The sequence below is a fragment of the Xiphophorus maculatus genome, chromosome 6, assembly GCF_002775205.1.
Source record: "Xiphophorus maculatus strain JP 163 A chromosome 6, X_maculatus-5.0-male, whole genome shotgun sequence".
Taxonomy (NCBI): Eukaryota; Metazoa; Chordata; class Actinopteri; order Cyprinodontiformes; family Poeciliidae; genus Xiphophorus; species Xiphophorus maculatus.
The window spans coordinates 19,962,365-19,985,845 of NC_036448.1; the positions used below are offsets into that span (position 1 = coordinate 19,962,365).

Here is a 23,481-nt window from a genome sequence, read left to right on the forward strand (position 1 = left end):
AAAGTCCTGGCTTTTGTGGCTATGGTAAAATGAATCACTTAATTGACTGTACATCTCCCAGAAGACCAAAGCAAATCTCCATGACGGAAAAGTGTTGGTGTAAAGATTCACTTTGAGTCCACTTTGATTTGAGTCATTCATGCAAAAACAGCTATGCACTGATACAGGTCCTGCCCTTCAAAAGTATTGCATCACACATGATGACTAAAAGCTCTTTTTTAAAAATAAATCAGTGCACTCTTCTCTGTTTGACTCCCCTGGTAAAGCTTGAAAATAAAATTGTTTTCACTGATATGTTGAGAAATATTATTTGCATGTTATAAAACTTCATTTTGCTAATAGGACAATAACAGGACAACATTTAATATTCTCCCATGATATTTCCTAAGGGTGGAGCATAGAGAGAGAGGAAGCTATGACCATCCCTTTGTATGGCATTGCTAGATTTTCCATACTCCCGGAACCCTACTATGTTTCTCTTCAGATTACCTTACGGGTTTTCACAGAGTTTCAGTCTAGGGACTGATATGGCTATGGGAGACGGTTAATCTTTGTTTCTAATTAAACATTTTGGTGTATATTTGAACATGAGGTGAAGTTCACATTTCCGCTGTGAAAAACAGTGCTTGAAACTGGGTCCATCTGATTTTAGTTAAAGATGTCATATTTCAAAGCGCCCTATGATGCCATGCACTCCGAGGCCTTTGGAGTGGCTTTAGGCTATGCTCACACTGCAGCATGAAGTAACTCAAATCACATTTTTATGCCCTAATGTGACCTGATCTTTTCATGAGACCTGTGTCTGTAGGGTCAGGTCACATTCATCCAACCTCTACATCATTGATACTCAACAAATATTTCTATACCATGTCCTAACACACTAGCATGCTCGCTACTTGTGCTGTTATTACATCCTCTACTGTGCATGTGGGACACTTTTTGGTTGTTTGCAGTTAATACAGGAGATCACCTGCAAGTTGCATCTATTTGGAAATGTGAACAACAACACAAAGAATTGGAATTGAGCATTACGGCCTGCGATGTGAACGTAGTCTTAGTTCTGTTTCTTGTGGTAGTTATTCCCTTCCCAGCCATGAACCATCGTTTCAGCCAGGTGTGTCGCATTGACACAATTTGTGTGAATAAAGCTTTGCTGAAATAATCTTCAAGACACCTGAAGAGTAAAGCTGCATTTTACTTCCACTGTGTGTCCATTTTTATTCTGTGATGTAATGTTTGACTGTGAAAAGTCTTGTCCTGGTAGATTTAAGGGGGCATCTGTTTATCTGTGGGGTATTAGTGTAAATTACAGCAGGCAGGAGGGGAGATTTGTGAGATTTGCATTTTGGCACTAAAGAAGCCCCGCTTATGTTCAATAATTTTTCTCACTCTATGAAAGTTTATGCCTGAAAGCTAATCAATAATTTACAGAGTGCAGGAAAGTGCTCTGATATATTAGGATTCTTTTTAAATCTGAGTTGTGTGTGTGTAGTGTATTTCTGAAGAGCCACAAATTCTTAAATGATAGTCCATGTTTTTCTAGATTGTACATACACTCTGTTGTGCAGTGTCTTTCTAATTGTAAAGCAATTTCAGATCAACAGCAGTACGATGCTGCAGTACAGTGAAGCATGGTTGTTTTGAATGTTCTCCACTTGGAGACTATTTTTTTTTGTACAGAGACTGTTTTCAAATTCTCCTGAGATCTCTTTAAATCCTTTATTAGTCTTAAAAGCTGCTAAAAGGTTCACTCTCCACGCCTCAAATGGGCCTTTTAATCTCACCCTGGTGTTCAGTCATACTTCACCAGTTCAGAAAACTAAATGTCTAAAGGCAAAATCAATCCTGCTTGAAAATGTTACAAAACAACTCCTATGTGAAATTGTAGCAATTTTAAGTTGAATTAAATGTGTAGCTATCCTAATTTGCTACTCACCAGAAGTTTCACTTTTTTATTACATTTTTGCAAAAAATGAAAAATTTCAATGTTTCCTATAGATGGCAATTAAAAGTATACTTTTCATAGTTTTTGGTTCTGGTCTTTATTTGTAGGATCAGAATTTGTTTTATAAAGATACATTAAGCAATAACGTTGCTAGGAGACTCGGACATGAAGACGTTTATCCCAAAGTCATCCAGCAGCCCACATGCTCTGAGTTTTGTATGTGTATGTGTGTGAGCACACCCCTCTCTTTTTCCCCTCTCCAATGCGCCTGTGTGTCCTTGCTCTTGCTCATTCTATAAAGCCGGCAGCATCCCCTTCACGCTCTGCATTCTCTGTGATTTCTGCTGAAGCACAAACAAAAAGATCAACTAAGCTCTGCTGGGAGGATGAACAACAAACACTGATGCTTCAGGTTATTTCCTTTTTTAAACAAGAGCTTTTTTTCCAGCCACAATTTTATCAAGACCACAGAGCAAGACTTAACTCCTACACTGATCTGCATCTTTTTCATTTCTGATTCAAGTTGCTCCTTTTCAGGGTTTTTTACAATATACAAAAGCGCTGAATGCAAAAGGTCCGGATCTCACTGGAAGGAGGAGAGATGGAACAAGGAGAGATTTAAATGAGCTGTGGATTCTGTTTGTCATGACGAAGCATGGAGAAGACATCTGTTTGCGTCTCTGCACACTGATTCCTGTTTGGTAGCTGGCTTATCTCACAAAACAGTAACATCGCGTGCTTCGAATCCTGCTTTTGAGAAAAAAAAAAAAAAAAAATCAACTTCTGCTCTGAAATGCTCCTTCTCGTGAACTTTCAATGCAGGCATGATGTCTTTCAGGATTTCACTTTGAGCTTGAGCGGAATTAGTATTTGCTTTCAAACTTAGGAGTCATTTTGCATGCAGACGCCTTCTCTCAACTTATGTTTTGCATCCCTCAACCTCTCAGCAATCTCAGCCTCCCCATAATCACAGAATTAGACCTTCTAGGTGCATTTTCTTCTTGTGTTTTCTTCTCTTGTTTTTTGCCTGAGAGCAAACTGGACTTAGAGCAAGTGCATTGCAGCTGACACTCTCTCCTCATCCACAAGTAGCTCTCTATTTTTGTCACCTTCCTTCACTGCAGTACCTTCCATTCTGACACAATGTTCGAGGAGCTTTGGAACTCCACAGATCAGGTTGGCCTCAATGGATCAGAAGCAAACTTATCTCGAAGACGTTCGTATGGCATAGAAGAGGACGGGAACCAGCATCCTTTTCTCACTGACGCCTGGCTGGTACCGCTCTTCTTCTCTCTCATCATGCTGGTCGGACTGGTGGGCAACTCTCTCGTTATCTATGTTATTTCCAAACACAGACAGATGCGAACAGCCACCAACTTCTACATAGGTAGGCAAAAATAACGTACATCTTTATTAGTTTGTGGAAAATGTGAAAGAAACTGACATGAGGGTGTAGGATGGGATTTACAAAACTCAGTCAGGAAAAGTCAGACTTATATCAAAACTGTTAATTTACTGTAGCCAATAAGTACAGATAATAAAGCCCTTCCTTCTTTTGTTATTCTGCTTACTAAACTCAATTTTGTTGTGTTATTAAAGCTTAAAAGTGACAAACGGTGCAAAGAGTAGTTTTGACCAATTCTGTCTGCAAATAAAAGAAAGCTTGTTGCTATTTTTTTGCATTCACTCCCTCCTGGGAACCGGTTAAGACTGCAGGCAAACCACTCCACATATCTCCTGCATGCATTCATACATGCATAATGTGTTCATAATGCCGTTCCACATGGTCTTGTTGAAAAATGTATGCATATGCCTGAAAACATGTTTTTAAAGCAGCATATTTTAACAACTCAATGTCTTATTTGAATTCATGTTGCCATCACACAGATTTCTAGGAGCAATTATGTTCATTTCCTTGTAAAAGCATTTATCCACCTGAACTTCACACTTGGTAAAGCCACAAACATCAACACAGATTGATGTTTGTATTTAAAGTGTACTATTTCCTTCAGATAATAGTTAGGTTTTGTACTTTGGTTTACCTCTAGTTTAGCTCCAGTATTAATTAGTCTTCTCTCTCAAGTTCCTTTGCCACAGCTGTTATACATTGCATCTAATAATTCTACCTTGCACTTATGTCACTTTACTACCCTGTATAAGAAAGCAAGCAACCAAATACGCTACAACCAAAACTATGTTTCACCCTGTGGATGGTGTGTTTGGGGTTCAAACCGTTTTTCAATTAGTTTCCAAAAAGTGGGTTTTATTTCGCCCAAATAAAAAATGATCAATCAATTAATTCAAGGCCCTAAAAATAGACAGAATAAAGAAACTAAGCTCAAGCCATAAGGATTATTTAACATGACACAATTTCAAGCTTACTGTTCAAACAAGATAAACTGACCTAACATATAAGAAACGAAGGTGGCAAGAACACACTTGGAATGGGTGAAGGGGAACATCAGCTTGTAAATTTAAGTAACAAACAGGAAGTAAACACACAGCTGAACATTTAACCTTAATTACTAATAACCTCAGCAAACCTCTCAGGCTCTTACAGAACAGCTGGAATGACTTTGATTAAATCACACACACACATACGGATTAGATGACTGTTAAAGGAAATAGTTGCACTGCAATTTATTTAAGCAACAGAGTATATTGGGCTCCACACACACATGCACACATCCCTTTTAGCATGATTAAATAAGATGTTGTATTTTTTATTGAAAAAATACACATATTTATAAAACGTACAGCATCCTTTTCAGTCAATCATTCACCACATAAAAAATGCACAGATGTTTTTTTTAAATTGTAATATGACAAAAGATTAAAAAAATGCATACTTTTTCAAGGCTCCCAACACGATATCATCACAGGTAATAGACAGAAATCTTATCACAGTTTCTTACTGATTCGGTAATTAGCCTTAATAAAATATTAAACTTTTCCTAATTGCCCACGTCTTTTAAAGTTGGTGGGCATGTTTGCCAGGCTTGTTACCAGGCTTACATCACAAACATAAAGTACAAAAAATATTCAAAAATGTATTAAAGGGCATAATTTCACTAAATTAGACTTCATGCAGCAGCAAATATAGCACTGGTGGAAAATGAAAATGAACTGAAAAGCTACATCTATTTTCAAAACAAACTTACTGACACCTCATTTACACGAATTTAAAAGGTACTGAAATCAAATGCAATCCAACGGTTGTATTGGCAGATTATACTTTTTAACAGCTATAGCATCATCAGTATTAATGGGATTGTGCCAATGGATAAGATATTTGTTTACATCTTTTGAAGGCACGTTAATAAAAATGTCTCATGAAAGTGGTAAAATAATAAATATTAAGCTTGCTGTGGCATTTCCAGAGGCATAGCTGCGTGCAACAAGCTGCTAGTTTTTATAGGTCAACAGCTTTTAGTGTAAAATGAAATTAACTTGGAATCCTTTTTGCAGGGTTTTTCTGAAATGTGGTCAAGTACAGGTTGTTTTAATTTAAGCTGTTGGAATTTAAAATATTACTATTAATTAAAATTTGTTTGGATTAGTTATTTACATCTTGCGCAGCTTGCCTTTATTGAAACAAAGTTCACCATAAAAATAGTTGTAAAATAATAGCGTAAAATGAGATCATCCACCCTGTTCATATTTTATGTTTTTTCTTATTATTCAGAACACGCAGATTTGCAATCTGGAATGTATTTGATCTATATGCCATTACTAAGCCAGCGGTGATTGATTTACCTGAGTTTGCTCCACAAAGTAGAGTGTGAGAGAGGGGGGGCAGTAAAATAAATGTGATCACATCTATGTGAATTAAAATAATGTTTTTGCAGCTCTGTGACTCGGTGCATAAAGTCTGTGTATCTGTGTTTGCACACTGCACTCTGAATGTGAGGAGAATTTGATCTTGGTTAATACATCCCAAGGCCACTGCACTGAAACTGTGTAATATTCAGCATAATTTAATTAGCAACCGCATCATCTACCAATCTCTCCAACAATATGGTTAGACGACAACAATGTGATTAGATCAGCTCTTCAAACAAATGGGGAATGGTGTCTGGCATGCTTGCTGCAGTGATGGATGCATGAGCCAGACTGCAAACCTCTAACTGACATGTTATCAAAACATAAATGTATTTTTTTGGGCTTTGGCTTTACACTAAGAATTCAAATTTTGGAAGCTGCAAAGACCCACAGGCAGTCCATAAAATGTTTAACACACCTTCAGTTTATAACCACCAAATAATACATTCTCTTTCTGAACCAGCTTCTTGGCACCTGATTTCAAAAACACAAGGCTAAACTGAAGTTTAGCCTTGTGTTTTATGCACGGAATTTAACTTGATTGGATCAGACTAAGCAAGGATACCAACCCATATCTTAGCATTTATTTCAAACTTGTAATTTCGTGTCAGATTTTTAAAGGACATTTTACAAGCTTTATATGCCTTTTTGAAAATTCCAAATATAGTAGCTTTCAAAAGCATACACAGTGCCAAGTTGAAATTAATGTAACAATTATGGCTCTGATTGTGCTCCCTTTGATAATATCATTAGGAAACAGACACCATATTAAATACCATACAACCATTCATTCAAAAAATACTATTGGATAAATGTACAGAATCCACCAACTCGTTTAATAAAGTGAAGTATTTGAACACAGTAGAGGCTATTATGGTCCATCATCTCTTAGACTTGGTATCAAACACAAAATGAACTTTGGATTTCAACAAATTCTGTTATTATCGAAATAAACAAATTTTCTCTTAGTCCATCCTCACACCTACAAGGTGGTTTCCTCAATATGACATTTAAAAAAAAACATTTGGGAAAGAGAAGAATAGTTGTAATATATTATTTTTGGATGAATTTAGACAGAGAAATAATGACTTTGTCACCCATTTGAACTATCTATTTTTTTAAAGCTACAGGTGAGAAGAAGTCTGGTTCTCAACATGCAGCAGACATCATTTGGTGATGTGTAAATGTGATTGAGAACAAAAAGTTAAAACATCACTGACATAAAGACACAAAAGATAATCAGCTCTGGATTTTCTCCTAGTGCAAATTAAACATGAAAGCTCTGTGACTTAAAAGGTGGTAAAAGCTACCCAGTAATGTTTTTTAGGGAATAATTAACAAGACTAAAATTACAAACTGAAAATTGGAGAATGCCAAGCCACTATATCAAATAGGACCACTGATGAAGAAAGGGAATGAAACTGGCTATCTCTTCACCATTGCACCTGCCAGTAGTTGACTTAAGAGAGCAAGTGAAAGTTTTTCTCCTAAAAGTGGATGTGATAGAATCAGGATAAATGGGCGATATTTGAGTAGGTTTGACAGGGCTCACTGATACTCATAGGGAATGAAAGCTGATGTGCATAACAACCTCTTCAGCTACTGTAGCTCAAGTTGCTGAAAGAGGTAAAACTACTTTTGACAAAAAGGTTTTAAGACATACAGTGTATTCCAATTTACTGTGTATGAGCAATAGCAGGAGACCACTCTGAAACACAACAATCCAAATGTTATATCTGATTGGTGCATCTAGTTTTTTTCCTTCAGGGAGACACAACAAATCTATTTGTGTCAAATTTGTAATCCTGCAGGTCATTAAGAGACACTGAGTGAATGTGTCTAAAAACAAATATTCTAGTTTTGAGCAATTTTGACTCAAGACTTTTAAATCTCAAACAACAGAAAAATTATTATATTATTATTCTCATTTATAAAATAAATGTCAAAGTAAATGTATTTCACTGTGAACTGTAATTCTTGTGTGCAATACAGTTTGTCCTTCTTACTGGGGTCAGAACAGTACAACCTGGCTGTTATTAAAGAGAAAGTTTTAACCTTTACTATGATTTTTTTTCCCTGAACATTAGTAATGTATTTTTAACGTCTAACTTTATTCAATTTTACTGCCAGAAAGAACAGCAAAAGGGACAAAATACAGATGGAAAGCCAAAAGAAATACTGCTAATAATAAAAACAAAGTAAATGCTGAAAAAGGGCTTTTTAGTTTTTGCAATATAAAAGACTGGGCTATTATAAGGCTTCTTAAATTATAATGTATGTGGACTGATGTAAGAGAGAAAATTACCTGACATCTACTTTTCTTTCCATCTAGCAAACCTGGCTGCCACCGATATAATCTTTCTGGTGTGCTGTGTCCCCTTCACTGCCACTCTCTATCCCCTCCCTGGTTGGATTTTCGGCAACTTCATGTGCAAATTTGTTGCATTTCTGCAGCAGGTAACATAATTATGTTTTATACAATATTCTTATTCCTAAATGTTGGTTCCATTTCTTTTAACCTTTCAGTTTGCACTGCATTCGTTTATTTCTATTCATAGTGCTCACTAGTAATTTACCTATTCCAATGATATCACGTGCTTGTCCTATAGGCTGAAAATTACTAATATCAACTAAAAAGTCAAAATTGTTTTAATTAATAAAATGCTGTAGGTCTGAAATTGATGTTAATAATTTGTTCATGAAAGTGAAAATCACACATCACAGGCTAATATTTGAACATTCATACCATCACAGTTACTATTGTTATTGAAAATGGTTCAACAGCAGCAATTATTTCTGCAGTTTCTACTTTTAAACTGTAAACCTCAGCTATTGTAATGAAATGAATATTTTTTTGCAGATTAGTTCAATTGTGATTGTACATATTAAGTAAGGAAGAATAATTGAAAAAAGTCCTAAATAAACAGATTGAACTTATAAGAGCCTTTTCCAGTCTTATACTAACCACTTTGAGCACAAGACCACTTAACTTACAACCTTCATTTTGGGAAAGGACTACTCTACCAGTGAGCCACAGTCACCCACATTTAGAGTACAGGCTGAATTACAGAGTAAAGCTGAATAGACACACTCAATGTTGATTTTTTTCATCACACTGGACGCTTTGATGATGTCATTTTCAGCGACACTCAGCAATTGAGAACCTCAAAGTTGTGGTTTTGTTTGACTCAAATAAACCCAGACAAACAGCTAAAAGTGTCACGTAGTTAAGATTAAAGCCAAGCATGACATTCCATCGCGTCCATCCTGAGTTTTATCATGGCTTACTCAAATAAATAGAAATTCAATTAATGGCCCAAATACAATGAAAACAATTCAGGTTAGATGACCAGCCTACTATATGTACAAATCTATCTATATTGTGGTTCTGTTATTTTTTTATTATTTTTTTTTTTACATGTGCAACCTTTGGATTTAGGTAATGTAGTCAAAAGATCTTCTTTCAGGGTTGACACTGGCTGAGCATAACAGAAGACAAAGATCAATGAAAACAAAGACGCTTAATTAGTAAGAAACTGGTGGAGAGTGGCAATGAAACCATTTGAGCTTAATCACAGAGCTGCACAGCAGGGAAGGAGACAAATTAACACAGCAGGAGTGGAACTGAGACACAAAAGGATGTTTAAGTCCAAAGGGCAAATGCCTAGCACTAACATAAGGAGAAAAACCCAAGCATTGAAACATTAAACACAAAGGAATGAACTATATGGGAAGAACTAAATAACAATAAGCCATAACTGATCACAACTGATCACAACAACATACTTCAGATAAAACAGAGAATCTTAAAGCTAAGCATGAAATAAACCAAGATATCAAAGAGTATCCAACCCAGAAATTAAGAAAAATACAAAACCCAAGTTCCATGGATTAGGGCAGTATATAATTATCAGAATTTTGTAATTTTTAACTCTTTTCAAAAATTTCTCTACATGATTGTTATTGCTTTGTTGTCAGTAGATGACAGGTCTTGAAAGGGGAACTGCAGCCCCAAAAGGGGGTTGCTGTTAAATGCTGACTCATTATCCAGACTTTACATTGTCATCTCTTATTCAAAGACTTTTGTGCAGATCTGACTGCCGATGGGTGAACTTCAATTTCAATCACACAAAGATGCGTCCATTTGTTGGAGGACTTTATCGCAAGTGCTTCAGGGTTGTACTATGAGCAATAGGAGTCTTTTAATGGCAGAAACAAGTATATCTATTCTACACAGACTGAAAATTTTCTCTATACTGTGAAGATGTGTTGAATCAGAACTTTGCTCTATACTCAAGTCTATCTTTGTCCATGCATTTTTTGTCTTTCTGAAAGGTGAAGGAAGGTCATCACAGTCTGAATAAATCTTCAAAGAAATGGCATCTGTGGAATCAGACATTACCCCCCTCAAAGCCAGATGATAGCAGAAAAGCTTCAGTATAACACAAGATACAAGTATCTTCCTAGATAGATGAAACCATCTTGTAAAGAAGTGCAAATTTCTATGATTCAAGAAAAGCTAGAGTAACTGCTAATGTATTTCAAAAGTACACTTGAGTTTGAAAGGACATGTATAATCTTAGTTTCAACTTCTCCCTTTCAGCTGTGTGTTTAAACTGAGACAAATTAATTTCTGTTCAAGATTGAAAAACAAGAAGTGTGGAAAAAGAAATTAACAAGAATAATGCATCCAAAATAATCAGAATGTCACAGAAGATTAATGGAGAGATTTCAGTACAGGTCTTAAATCAATAAATATCAAAACTCTGTTTGTTTCTTCCCATTCATGTTAACAGCAGGCATCCTTCCTCAAGTTTCTACTTTTCTTTTTATTTTTTCCTGTCCTCATCTCTCGTGTGTTCACAAGATTTATACATCTCCAAACAATCATACACCAATATCATTACTCAGACAGGTCCTGCACCTGTGCAGTTATAGCCAGGCGACTGAATACGTTGCTGCTCGTCTTGTCACCATGGAAACACTGAGTTGTTAAATGTGAAAGACCGACCTGGCTTGCAACATTGGAAGACTATGGGGAAGTCCCTACACAGGATTAAACATGGACTTTCTACAAAGTTTTAAAAGACAGAACCAATTACTGAATGCACCACATTTACTCACAGTTGATTTACACTGAATTAAAGCTCTAATAATGAAAAGCAAAAAGTGAAAGGAGTAAGAAATAAATTGCCAAAGCAAGAAGAAGTAGTATAAATAAAATTCTGCATATTAATAAAAAAAATGGATACATCAATTAATAAATAATAAAGAAAGTAATAAATAGAACCAACAATAGAACTTAGTAGATATGGATGAGTTTTGGTTTAAGCTTTTGGACTTTCCACTACTCCAAAGATTTTTTTAAACTTCTCCAACATGTTAAAATTCATCTTTTGCCTTTCTGCTAATTTCTTGTGTGTAGCAAAAGGCATACTATTTGCAGAAAAACAAACAAACAAACAAAAAAAAATCAAAGCAAGTAAAAATAAGTAAAAAATATTTAATATTTGACTGAATTATAATTTGGATGTTATAATGCTAAAAATACTCCAAACTCAATTTATGTCAGTATTTTTGAATTTCCTCCTGTTTTACTTTTTCATTCAGTCTAAAGTAATATGCAATTCATTTCCATACATTAACCTTAGTATTAATCAACTTTTCATAACCTATACTGTACATATTTACTCAAAACTCTAGTTGCACTTCACCTGTCACAGGTATGAAAAAACTATGGAGAAAAACTCATATTTTCACCTTTTATTTAGCAGTTAAACACAGTAATAAATAGGGCTGTGATTCTTTATGTGGGTCAGTGCTGGGCAATGCTGTCAATAAAAATCAGATAAGCATAGTATGGTTTGCTTTAAATCACACAACTAATTCCTTTTTCAATTTAAAGAGGTAGCAAAAACTGGATTTGGAGCACTGACTGTATTACAGCAGGGTGTAATACACTGTAAGTACTGAACATCGCAGGGAAGAGATCATTTTCTCAGCAGCCTTAGTGCTGAACTTCCCATGACCCCTTTCAGTCTTTTATATTCAATCCTTTGAAATCCTGATGTGATGCGCCAAACCTCTGTGGGGTAATGGGTCCTGGCATCATAACTACAAATAACACCAAGACAGATCCAGCAGGAGGCAGAGGTACAGACTGTTGGGAAGAATCATGTCTTACTTTAAAGTACATGTCAAACAGAATGGATTCAATTTTTCACAAACCAGCATTTATTTCCACTCAAATATCAGAGTCAGGGTGCCTTTATTGTCAGTGTACAAAAGGACAACAGAATTTCATTTCAGTACAGCCCGTCCAAAAACCTATTATATATATTAATTTAGAATTCTTATATTAATATATTCCAGTAACATCAGAGCTGAAATGGACCTATAAAATAATATTAAGTTAATTTTTAGTAAGTACTAAATACTTAAGTACTTATTTAGTAAGTACTAAATTTTAACTTAGCAAGTAATATTGTTAAAATTTAGTAATTACTAAATATTAATTTAATACTTTATCAAATAAAATAGTAAGTACAGTTGATGCTTTTCAAAAATAAGGATTGATTGATTTTTAATTTGCTTCTTTTAATTTCTAGCAATAAATTATTACGTTATCGTCTTGTTCTAAATACTCTCAAACCACTTTTAAAATATGGTTGTTAAATTGTCTATTTTCCATTTATCTCTTTGCACCTCGTTGTCTGAAGATAATTTTCGCAATTGATGTTTATAACATTGGTGTTATCATCACCATGCTTGCAGGGAACATCCTGTTCTTTTAATAATTAAATTCTTTTTGAAATGACACACCTTTGTATGGATGACCTGCAAGAGTAATAATGTCTATTGAACTTTTTCACAAGAGAGAACTACACTGACTTGCCTATTCGGCCATGTCAGACCTCATTAACTCTATTAAAGCGTTTTCCCTCATAACTTTTTTTGTCAAAATACTTTGACTTTAATCTAATTATATATATATACTGTATATACAGTGTATATACAGTATATATATTACTTTCTTTCTCCTGCCCCTAATACTCTGTTGTAAAAAAACAGCACAAAATCAGTTGTGACTAATTTTCAGTAAGTTTTGTCTGTCATTGTAAAAATAATAGGTGTTGACATCATCTCCTCACCATAACTGTGTTTTTACATGTTTAACTGTGTTTTTACATGTTTAAGAAACATGTTCTTATTTAGAATGTGTTCGGCTGTGTTTCATTCTTAGGTGACAGTACAAGCCACATGTATCACCCTGACTGCCATGAGTGGAGACCGCTGTTACATCACTGTTTACCCTCTCAAATCTCTCCGTCACCGCACCCCAAAAGTAGCCATGATAGTCAGCATTTGCATATGGATTGGTATGTTGCATTGCTTTTACCTCACTGCTAGACACAAAAATGAATAATTGAAAAACAAAATGTATTCAGCATGTGTGACTGACTTAGAGTTTTGTTAAAAAAAAACAACACATCTGCTTTGCCCAGGCTCCTTCATCTTGTCCACCCCAATTTTAATGTACCAGCGGATTGAGGAGGGCTACTGGTACGGTCCGAGACAATACTGCATGGAGAGATTTCCCTCCAAGACGCATGAGAGAGCATTCATCCTCTATCAGTTTATTGCCGCCTACATGCTGCCGGTTCTCACAATCTCTTTCTGCTATTCGATGATGGTGAAGAGAGTAGGTCAACCCACTGTGGAGCCTGTTGACAACAATTATCAGGTGTGGACAAATTGAGATTGAAAACTGTTTGTTTTTGTGTGCCTAAATTTTAAAATAGGTTTGAATCAAGTCTGTTTTGAATGACTGTTATCAACAGTTTATTCATAATGAAACATATAGAAGGTATACACATACACAGTTTGCAGCTGCCTATTTATTTATACTGTAGAGTTCAACCTCTATGAATAAAATGACCATGTAGACAACAGAAAAAATTACTACAAAGAGTTAAGCTTGTAAAGAAAATTTGCTAAAAGGGATTTCTAAGGATGTTATGGAAATAAATGAAACCACATTCCAGTTAGAAGGAATGTTAATATGTGTTGTATTGTATCATTACAAAATTATTTCACTCTAACTACAAAAATCATGCAAGGTATTAAACCTGTGATCTGTGAATCTGCAGCTAACATACATGAATACTTATGTAGATTTCATTTGAAATACAATGGAAGACATAGGTTGTTTTTCTTTAGTAACATTTAACTTTTATAATTGAACAATCAGGAGGATTCCTACACAATCTTTTTAAATTTGTTTTATATTATTTTCTATATCTGAATAAATACAGTAAAAAAATAGGGCATAAAAAATATTTGCCTTAGCAGACTTTTTTTCTTTACCCATTTAATAGGTATTACATTGATTTATATTTAAATAACTTTTACCATTAATTGGCAAAATAATACCTTTATTTTTAATAATTTAGACATCAGTATTTATTTGTTTTTTAATAAGGTAAGGGCCAATTGTAATTTTTCAAACTAAAAACCAACATCAACAACATAGCCTCTTAAATTAAAATAAATAAAAAAGTAGCTGATATCTATTGTGATATCTTTCTCAGGTCAACCTCCTGTCTGAGAGAACCATCAGCATCAGGAGCAAAGTCTCCAAGATGGTGGTGGTGATCGTCCTCCTCTTTGCCATCTGTTGGGGTCCCATCCAGATCTTTGTGCTTTTCCAATCTTTCTATCCAAACTACCAACCCAACTACACAATGTACAAGATCAAGACCTGGGCCAACTGCATGTCCTATGCCAACTCCTCAGTCAACCCCATTGTTTATGGGTTTATGGGAGCCAGCTTTCAGAAGTCTTTCAGGAAAACCTTTCCATTCCTTTTTAAACACAAGATCCGGGATGGTAGCATGGCGTCAAGGACTGCCAACGCTGAGATCAAGTTTATTGCAGCAGAGGAAGGCAACAATAATAACGCTGTGAACTGACTCTGAGAATTTAAAGATAAAAAGTGAGATTGTTGTTTCCTGAGAAACTCACCTGTCAGCCAAAAGATCCTGTTGTAACCGACAGAGAACAACAGATTCATCTTGAAGGAAAACACTGTGCTCGGCGTTCATTTTCATGTTGTATTAATTTTCATATTTAAGCAAATGGATATGAACTGTTATTTGAAACTGCAGTCGGTCAAAGGTTTATAAAATACATCTGCAACTTAAATGTAAATGTATTGCTTTTGCTTGAGCTCAGTTTATGTTAGAATCAGAATCAGCTTTATTGTGTACACAAACAAGGACGTTTACGTTGGTTTCAAATGCCCACAGCATACAGAGATTAAACATAGATTTGTGAATTTTAATTATTTTTTTCTTTTTTTTTTTTTTTTAGAAAAGCACAAAATACAACCAGGTGTAGTCCTGAGGCATTCTGAGGAACAACCTTGGATCAGATGTCAGATAACGTCAGTTTGCTTGACAAAAGCTGATCTTTTCTGGGTTTTTAGTAAGTATGTGCTCTGTGTTAACTCTTACAGGGACCAGATCTCGACAACTGGTGGGCAGGCTCTAGCTTAATGGTTTCGCTTTTGTCCAGGTGGTAAGGGGATCTGATGGAGTGAGTTGCAACTGCAAGCTACAAAAAAAAGAATAAATAAATAAAATAAAGTAGTACCCACAAGAAGTAGTGACTACTGCAACAGTAGAAGCATCCCATTGGTGAGGTACTCAGTCTTGATTACTTACAGCAAAAATCTGAAATTTGCCTCAATGATGAAACAAATTGTTCTAATTTTTGCAAACAAAACTTACTGTAATATTTTGCACATTTTGTATTTGGGCAAACTGTGATCATATTTCTAACTTACAAATAAATGAAAATTCTGGTGTTTCTGTTTACATGAAGCTTTTTCTGACTTAGCTTTCTTTTCTTTTAAAGTCTAAATTACCTCACTAAGGAGCTAATAAATATCATAGCTTATGAAAGTCACATTAAGGACAGATTATTATCAGGTGCTGGTAGTCTGAGCCAGAATAAAGGGAATTCAAAAGGCTTTTCATAGTCACACAGAGCAATTTACATCAATTTTCTCAGAATTACTAACTGCTGAAGTATTACTTTTAAAACTATTTACAGTGTATATTATAATTTATTGTTGGCATATTGTGCAGTTTTTTTGTCATAACAAAACAGATTTTTGCTTTAAAACTTTGTGATTGCTTATCTACCATCTGATTGTTTCCTATGTATGCAGCAGTTAGAATTATTTTAAAGTTGTTTTATTTCTGAAATTTACCAAAAAGTCAATGTCAAGTCATTTATTGAACTGGTATTAAAAAATATTGATTTTATTGTTTTAATATTCTAATGAACAGCTCATAAATACAACAATTTAGGAGTGAAACTACGGTAACCATTGGCAAAAAAGAAATACAATCGGATCACAATTGTTTGTTTCTCAAACTACTTGTAGTTTGAGAGACAAACAGAAAAAATCATTTCTGACTAAGAATGTTTTTGAAATGTATTCATACCTCTTAAACCTTTTCAGATTTAGTCTCTTTACAAACAAAGGTTACAATGTGATTTACCAACATTAAATAACATAATTTTGCAGTGGAAGCAGAGGACAAATACAAACAAAACTTGAGTTAATCCTTTCCAGACCTGTGGAATTGGGACAAACTGTAAGAAAGTGCAAGGGGTTAAAAAATACTTCTGGAAAGCACTACTCATAAACTGACACAAATGTGTATATTTCCATAAAGGTTGCTACATGTTTAATATTCATGCTTAACACTGGAGAACTGGCAAATGTAATTAAAGCACAGTCCGTCCTGAATTGTACCCCCTAGGTGAAGTAGCTTTGTATGTGTGGAGCTAATGCATCCTAAGCAATCTGAAAACCCAAACAAAGCTTCAGCCAGCTGCTCATGAGTCTTTCCTGTGGCCAGATATGATGAATGGAAACCTGCTAACAGAAGGAATAGAGGCAGTGGAGCCACAAGTCTAACCTTCATGCCTTTTTAAACACTTGTTTTCACAAAAGCATTGTGGAAACCTTCATGCACGTTCACAGGCAACAGAGATCATCAAATCAGGTATTAAAAACACCTTAAAGACCCCTTGCACCTTCTTGCCAGACAGTCTGAAATATTGAGGACAACCCATTTGGCTTGTGTTTTGTTATTAGAGCACAATCAGAATGAGGGCCTGTTCAGGGAGCAGCTGTCTAGCCATAGAACAACAGCTTTTAATTTTAAACCCACTGAGCTACCTCAATAGTGACTTTGTTTTATTCATCCCACACAGTGACATTCAATATAAAGAACCTCTATTATGGTCTATAGAAAAATTGCTAATACAGTTTAATTAGATTTGATACTGCTTGCTTAGTGCCATTGGGGCTCCAGTGACATCAAGGTTTGAAAGGAAAACTAACACACTTTGGGCCTTTGTAGTCAAACGCATATGACAAATGATACTCAAGGATCATTGCAAACATTTGACATGTTTTGCTGAACTGAAGACAATTTAAGAAAATCCAGATTAGTGGTTGCACTGATTTTTAAACTTTGATAAAAAGAGATTCCAAAATGAGGTAAATGGCAATTATTTTTCTTTAAAGGCAGATACTGCAGATAACTGTAAGTGTTATTATAATTCATAGTTGGGCCATTTTTGACTAAAAGCTGCTCTACATCATGCATCGCAGTGAATATTTCAATGCAAATGAATTAATTTTGCATTTTAATATCACTATCTGGGCTTTTTCCATATGAAACATTAGAGTGGCACACAACCCAAATTGCAAAAATATAAAAGTGTACTTTTGGAAGAACACATAAAAGCATTTAAAAATAGAAAGATTAATCATCACTTAAAATGATGGACTAAAAGCCAATTAGATTTTTGCCAAATAATTTGGAAATAAAAAACAACTCTGTATTGATTGACGCCTGAAAGGAATAATTGTAGATATTATTTGAAACAAATTTACCAGTGATTCACTACAACCAGCAGCTGGTGATTCTTTTCGGTTTTGCCATTATCTGTAGGCAGCTATTCAACATCATGTTCAAAGGGATTTACACTTAATTACAAAGTGCAATGCAAAAATGAACATAGATGTAACTGACACATCCATCATTTTCATGTGACTGCCTGCTAAGTAAAAAGGTATTCATGTTCAAATGAGTTTTGAGGTTTCTTTTTATTTGCAGTACTAATAAGTGACTATGGAACATGCAATCAATCAAACTTCAAGCTTTCAATTTGTCAGACTTTGACAATCATGAGACTTAATATCTTCAAAACAATAAAAAGTAAAAGCTTGATTGAACCATTCAGAGTAGAGCCCTTCAAAGGACCTGTTTTTTGTTAGGGTACTGATCCTGTATAAAGTGTCTGAGACTTTTTACAATTTGATAATGTTTAGACATGGGAATAAAATTGTGTTTAATAGCAGACATAGTACAGAGGGAAACTTGAAAAGACCTTCAAATCACTTTTAGTTGTGCTGATCAAAATCAACATGAAGAACTACAAGAAAATTAGACTCTTTGGAAGCAAAACAGAAAAGGAAATGTAAATATAAAAAAAGAAAAAATCAAGTTTGAAAGTGATTGACTTTTGATGTTGACTGAAGCTGGAGTCCAAAATCAAGTATAAATCAATATATCAAGTAATTTTGCCACTTTCTCAGTTTTTAAACTTTCCAACAAAGAAAATGGCTTTATGAAGAAATCCATTTTATAGAAGTCATCTACAGCGCATAGTCAATAGATGTACTTAAGCACTGAGGGTCCATCTTAATGGTTTCAGGACTATATAGGCTAATATTGCCAATTAATATTTAAAATAAAGCAAATTGTGTGAGGATTTTCTAATTATTATTTGAACTTGGACATTTGCCCTTTCTTTAGCAATCCAAGACATAAATTCAGACACCAAAGGATGAATGGCTATCTAATAAAATATTTAGCATTAATACACTCAGGAATTCATTACTTCCAACATATCAACTTCTTTCATTATTGTTAGCCGTAGTGAGTCCAAATTCCAGACCTTTCCAGACTCATGCTTCCAGAATTCCCAGTGTTTTGCTTTTACAACAGGGAGGCTTTAGACAAGTAATCTGCGAAAAGAAAGAACTAGAAGGAAGGAAGAATTCAGGTATGCAAGACTAGAAGGATGCAACAAAGGAGGGATGGCACAAGAAATGAAGGACCAAACGAAGGAAATAAGGAAAAAGGAATAGAAGGGAAGGAAAGAAACAAGGACATATGCAGAAAAGGAAGCAAGATGGTAATGATAGAAACACAGAAAGGGGGATGATGACTAGAGAAAATAAAATTTAAGACGTAAAAATATTCTTCCATATTTTAGTGTGTGATTTTTATTATAGTTTTGCATACAGACTGCATATGAACCCTGTTAACTATTGCCATTGTACAAGCCATGTCATTATACAGTTATGCTCATTTTAAATCCAACTGTTTTATTTCAACATCAGGAATGAATCCCTAACTCTCAGTAAGATACAGTAAGAGATGGAAGATCTGACAGAAAGACCTTTGAGACAAAAGTGGGGCAAAGCAAGTATTATCAACAAGCACTCCTGAAGAGGGCGACAGAGAGTCAAAGTCAGATGTGAAAACATTTGGGTTGCAGAGCAATAAGAGAAAAAGTGAGGAAATGGGATGTCTGAGAGGAAGCTAATAGTCTGTGGCAGTTTTTCTTGGCATTGCAGGATGCTCTACGAAGAGAAAAAAATACTTTGCACATGTATCAGATTTGTATATGAAGACAGAAAAATAACCATTTCTCAAACCCCAGTTGAAGCACAAGTGAAGCGGTTGACAGCCCTGCTACTGATCTGGCCCTCGAAACCTCATCAAATGATATGTGGGACCCACGAGGAAGGGATTTTATGTGTTATGGAACAACTGGTCTAAATGGAAAGATTTTTCATGTCCAAGCTCTGTGGCCAAATAAACTTTGGCTTGAGTAAATTTGCGTGTGACATGAAGGAGGTTTTTCTTTGTCATGAAGCTACAAACTGCTATTTAAAAAAGAAGGGGGGGGATCATAACACGGTTTGGCTTTTCCTGGAATAAGTATGTTAAAATGACTCAGCTCCAATTGTTTTAAGGTTCTTTTTTCAAAATGCCACATGAAGAATGAACACAGTGGCTCAGCACACCAAGCTGTCAGCTGAGGGTTCCTGGGGAAAATAATTGTCAGCGGTGGAAAGAGGGGGAAAGGCAGAGACGGACCTACACAAAGAGCCCTTTTTACCAGCAAGGAGAACTGTCTCACGTCACGACACAAGCAGGAAACCACACAAACACCGTCACCGCCACCTTGCCCTTGGGACTGACATAACGTGTGTGTGCAAAACAGAACAAAACACACTTTTGGTTTAGAAGAGGAGAGTAAAAATAAAAGCAGGCCCAGTGGTTGTTTATTGAGTTATGACATTTTGACAGAGGTGTAAAAATCAACTGGCTGAAAATCACATTAACACATTGTATGTGCATTTGAAGTATGGAACCTTTTCCAGGGATCGGGGTAGTTTCCTGTGCTATTCCAGAGTCAAAGCAGATTACCTGGGAAGAAAAACATCCAGAAACCTGCCCTACTGGGAAAATAGTACTTCTTGAAAGTATTCTAAACTATAGAGGGTTGGACGATACTAAATGCTTATTAGCGACGGAATATTACCACTAATTTCTTTTAGTAGTTCCAGAGTCTAAAGACCTCTACTGTTCATATTTCCTATCAACTTTAAATTTAATCAGACAGGCACGACTGGTATTTGCAAACACAACATTTAACAATGCTTGAATGTTTTACAGCATTTATATGCCAAGATAAATTAAAACACTAACAAAGCCTTCAAAATGTACCTGCAATAAGAGAATCACAAATTTTAGATGCCGTGTTGTAATGGAGCTCTGCATGCTTCAAAACTGAACATATAAGTTTCTATGAGACTGTTTGGTAGAGTTACACTTTTCCATGTCCATAAAAGTAACTCAAATTCAGCTATAAAATGTTATCACTGTAACAGGTCAATTTATCTCAAGCTGTGTTAACATCTTTTATGTGTTTGCTTGTTTTATGTTGATTTTTTTATATGATGTCTGTTGAGCACTTTGGTAAGTCTTGTTGTTTTAAAAGTGCTTATAAATAAAGTTGGCTCGGCTAACAGAACCTTTGGTTATATTTTATTACTAAAAGTTGCAGCTTGGTGTTTTTGCAGCGGAACCTCTTTTCCTCTCGAGTCCCTTTTTTTTTTTAAAGTTTGCTGTTAACTTTTAAACTTTAATTACTCTAAAACAATCTAATCCTGAATTCATTTAATTTTGCCATTTTTGTTTGCTTTTTTCCTCTGCTGTTGTGATGTGTGATGATCTTTCTGCCCAGATCAATGAAGCGGAAGCAGCAAATTTCCTGCAGGAGGACAACCATTTCAGCATCAGTAAAAGTAATTTTACAGCCGTGTTTTACATGACACTGTGGAAATACACAATGTTTATGGCCGGGTATGCATGACCCGAAAACATTAGAGGATGTGTGATACTGATTAATTATTAGAACATATCGTATATCTTTGATTGTGAGTTACATTGATTGGACTTATTTGCCACAGATGCCATTTATAGCCCTGTTCCACAGCCTGGGGCAGCATCCAGTGCCTCACGACAACATCCATTTGATTTCAGAGACAATGCAGATCATTGACTCACTGCTCTCAATTCAAGTAAATGGTAGACCTGGTCCAAGTAATTAAATTGCGAAGTGAGATCTACTGACCTGCACTTTTCCCATGTGGTTATTTTTAAGACTTAGCAGCAACTGATAATTGCTGATTCTTCCCTGAAAGAAAGTTTCCAAAAATATTTTTTTAAAGAGCTGGCGAAGAATTAAATGAAAACATTTGTAGCAGTGTTGTGACTGCCAGATCCAATAAATATGTGGAAATGACTGTGTAAGTCAAGAGGGATTGGGATTTTGTACAAACCAAGAAACCAAACATTACTGTTGTGCAAAATTAACAACCTAAAAGTGCCAAAAAAAACCCTATTAGCAATGACACAAGATAGGATTTGTTAATTTTTTAGACTTTGTTTTTAATTTGTTGACTATAAAGACTGACAAAAGACTGTGCAGCTGTCGTGACATTTTATCACAAACTGTGTTTTCATTGACCATTCAGGTGTAATTTTTGAAAATACTTAACAAAATGCCATTGAGATAAACATGAAAAATTTTGAATTAAAGCAAGAGAGAGAAAAAAAAGAATATTTTAAGTGGACTGAAATTACTTTTCTGAATTGCATGAGACCTGGCATTAGATGGCTTATCAGCCGTTTCCAGTTTGAGCCAGCACATTATAAACTCATGAGACTCGTGCACTAAGCTGTGCTTTTTCTATTCTCTGTTACTCTAGTCTACATGATAATTAAATGTACATTATTGCTTGCTAACATTTGCTGTTAGAAATGCACTTTGGGCTTGTTTTAGTTGTTTTAGATAAAAACTTATTTTTTCTACAGGTGATGTGGGTCTTCTGTTAGCTTTACCATCTTGACCTATTTTCTCAAGTAGTAGGTTACGTTCAGATGTAGAATCTGAAAAAAAATTGGGGGTTTCAAACCTGTCATAAAAGCCCTCTCTAACTGTCAACATAATTTACTCCACATCATAAAGGAGCATACCAACAATGATGTGCTTCTTTTGACTACAGTCGAAGATAAAAAAAAAAACTTAGATATATGTGGCACCGGCATATATCTAATGGACCAAAAGGAGAGACGAGAAAAATCCCCGTGGGCAAGATTTGCATTGGCTTCATACTTCAAGGTTTTCAAAATATGTCCATGTTCATTCATGTGTGCTCAGATCAAAGCTGAAAGCATAAATTACATTTGTGGTAAAAAAAAAAAAGAAAAAAAAAGAAAGAAGAAGAAAAACAGTGTCAGTTAGAAGGTGTTACCACTCACCTCAAGCTTGAGAAATCCTGTGTGAACCTTTCAAAAAGTATATCACCTCACCTGCCCTACTAGCTGTTAGTAAACCAAGTATTAAGTAAGATTCCAATGTGTCTCCCTGCTGACTATTCTGAATGTATATTGTAGAATATCCGAAGCCATCTGGAACATTGCAAGTATTATTAGCAACGCTGCCAAGACACTTTAAATGCAGAGTCCTAGTCAGGTACAAACATGCATGTCCAAGCGCAGATCAGAAGCATATTTGTATGAAAATCTCTGTTCAAGGCATATAAGATTATGTGCTTGAGCTATGGTAAGCAATAGTAACATATAATCTAAGAATTTTTCAGACGTCTAGGTGTCTCAGTAAACAAAGCAGCATTTAATGAGATTATCTTTATCTCATATTCAAATTTAATCATCTGAATACTTCAGTGTGACGACAACTGAAGAAATCTTTAAGGCAATAAATAAAAAGTTACTTTCTAAGTAATTCAAGTATTGTACATTTTTTGCAGTTCTTACTAGGATAAATGTTAATTAAAAAATAAAAATAAAATATGTATATCTGTTTGGAAGAGCATTTCTAAGTATTAGAACACTACATTTATTAATGTTCATCCTAGGGATGTGTGAAAACTTTTACAATTGATAGTAAGGGTACCATAAATTATTATAAAATTATATCCATTAAAATAACAGACAATTGGTAGCTCTCAAAAGATGATAAGT

The 23,481-nt window shown here is 35.1% G+C and overlaps 1 protein-coding gene across 1 annotated transcript; it reads left to right on the plus strand.

Annotated features, from left to right (window-relative positions):
* The first annotated feature begins 2,248 nt into the window (after positions 1-2,248).
* Positions 2,249-15,887, plus strand: kiss1r (KISS1 receptor). The gene is made up of 5 exons (XM_005799947.2): positions 2,249-3,332; positions 8,100-8,224; positions 13,011-13,146; positions 13,273-13,511; positions 14,359-15,887. The coding sequence occupies exons 1-5, from the start codon at positions 3,089-3,091 to the stop codon at positions 14,737-14,739; spliced, it is 1,125 nt and encodes a 374-aa protein (XP_005800004.1). The 5' UTR covers positions 2,249-3,088; the 3' UTR covers positions 14,740-15,887.
* Positions 15,888-23,481: the final 7,594 nt, after the last annotated feature.

What these genes read in the sequence shown, in the direction of transcription:
- kiss1r (XM_005799947.2), top strand. Translation starts at nt 3,089, where the DNA reads ATGTTCGAGGAGCTTTGGAACTCCACAGATCAGGTTGGCCTCAATGGA. An exon ending in AGCCACCAACTTCTACATAG is followed by an intron (nt 3,333 to 8,099) that starts GTAGGCAAAAAT and finishes CTTTCCATCTAG; the next exon opens with CAAACCTGGCTGCCACCGAT. An exon ending in CTGTTGACAACAATTATCAG is followed by an intron (nt 13,512 to 14,358) that starts GTGTGGACAAAT and finishes TATCTTTCTCAG; the next exon opens with GTCAACCTCCTGTCTGAGAG.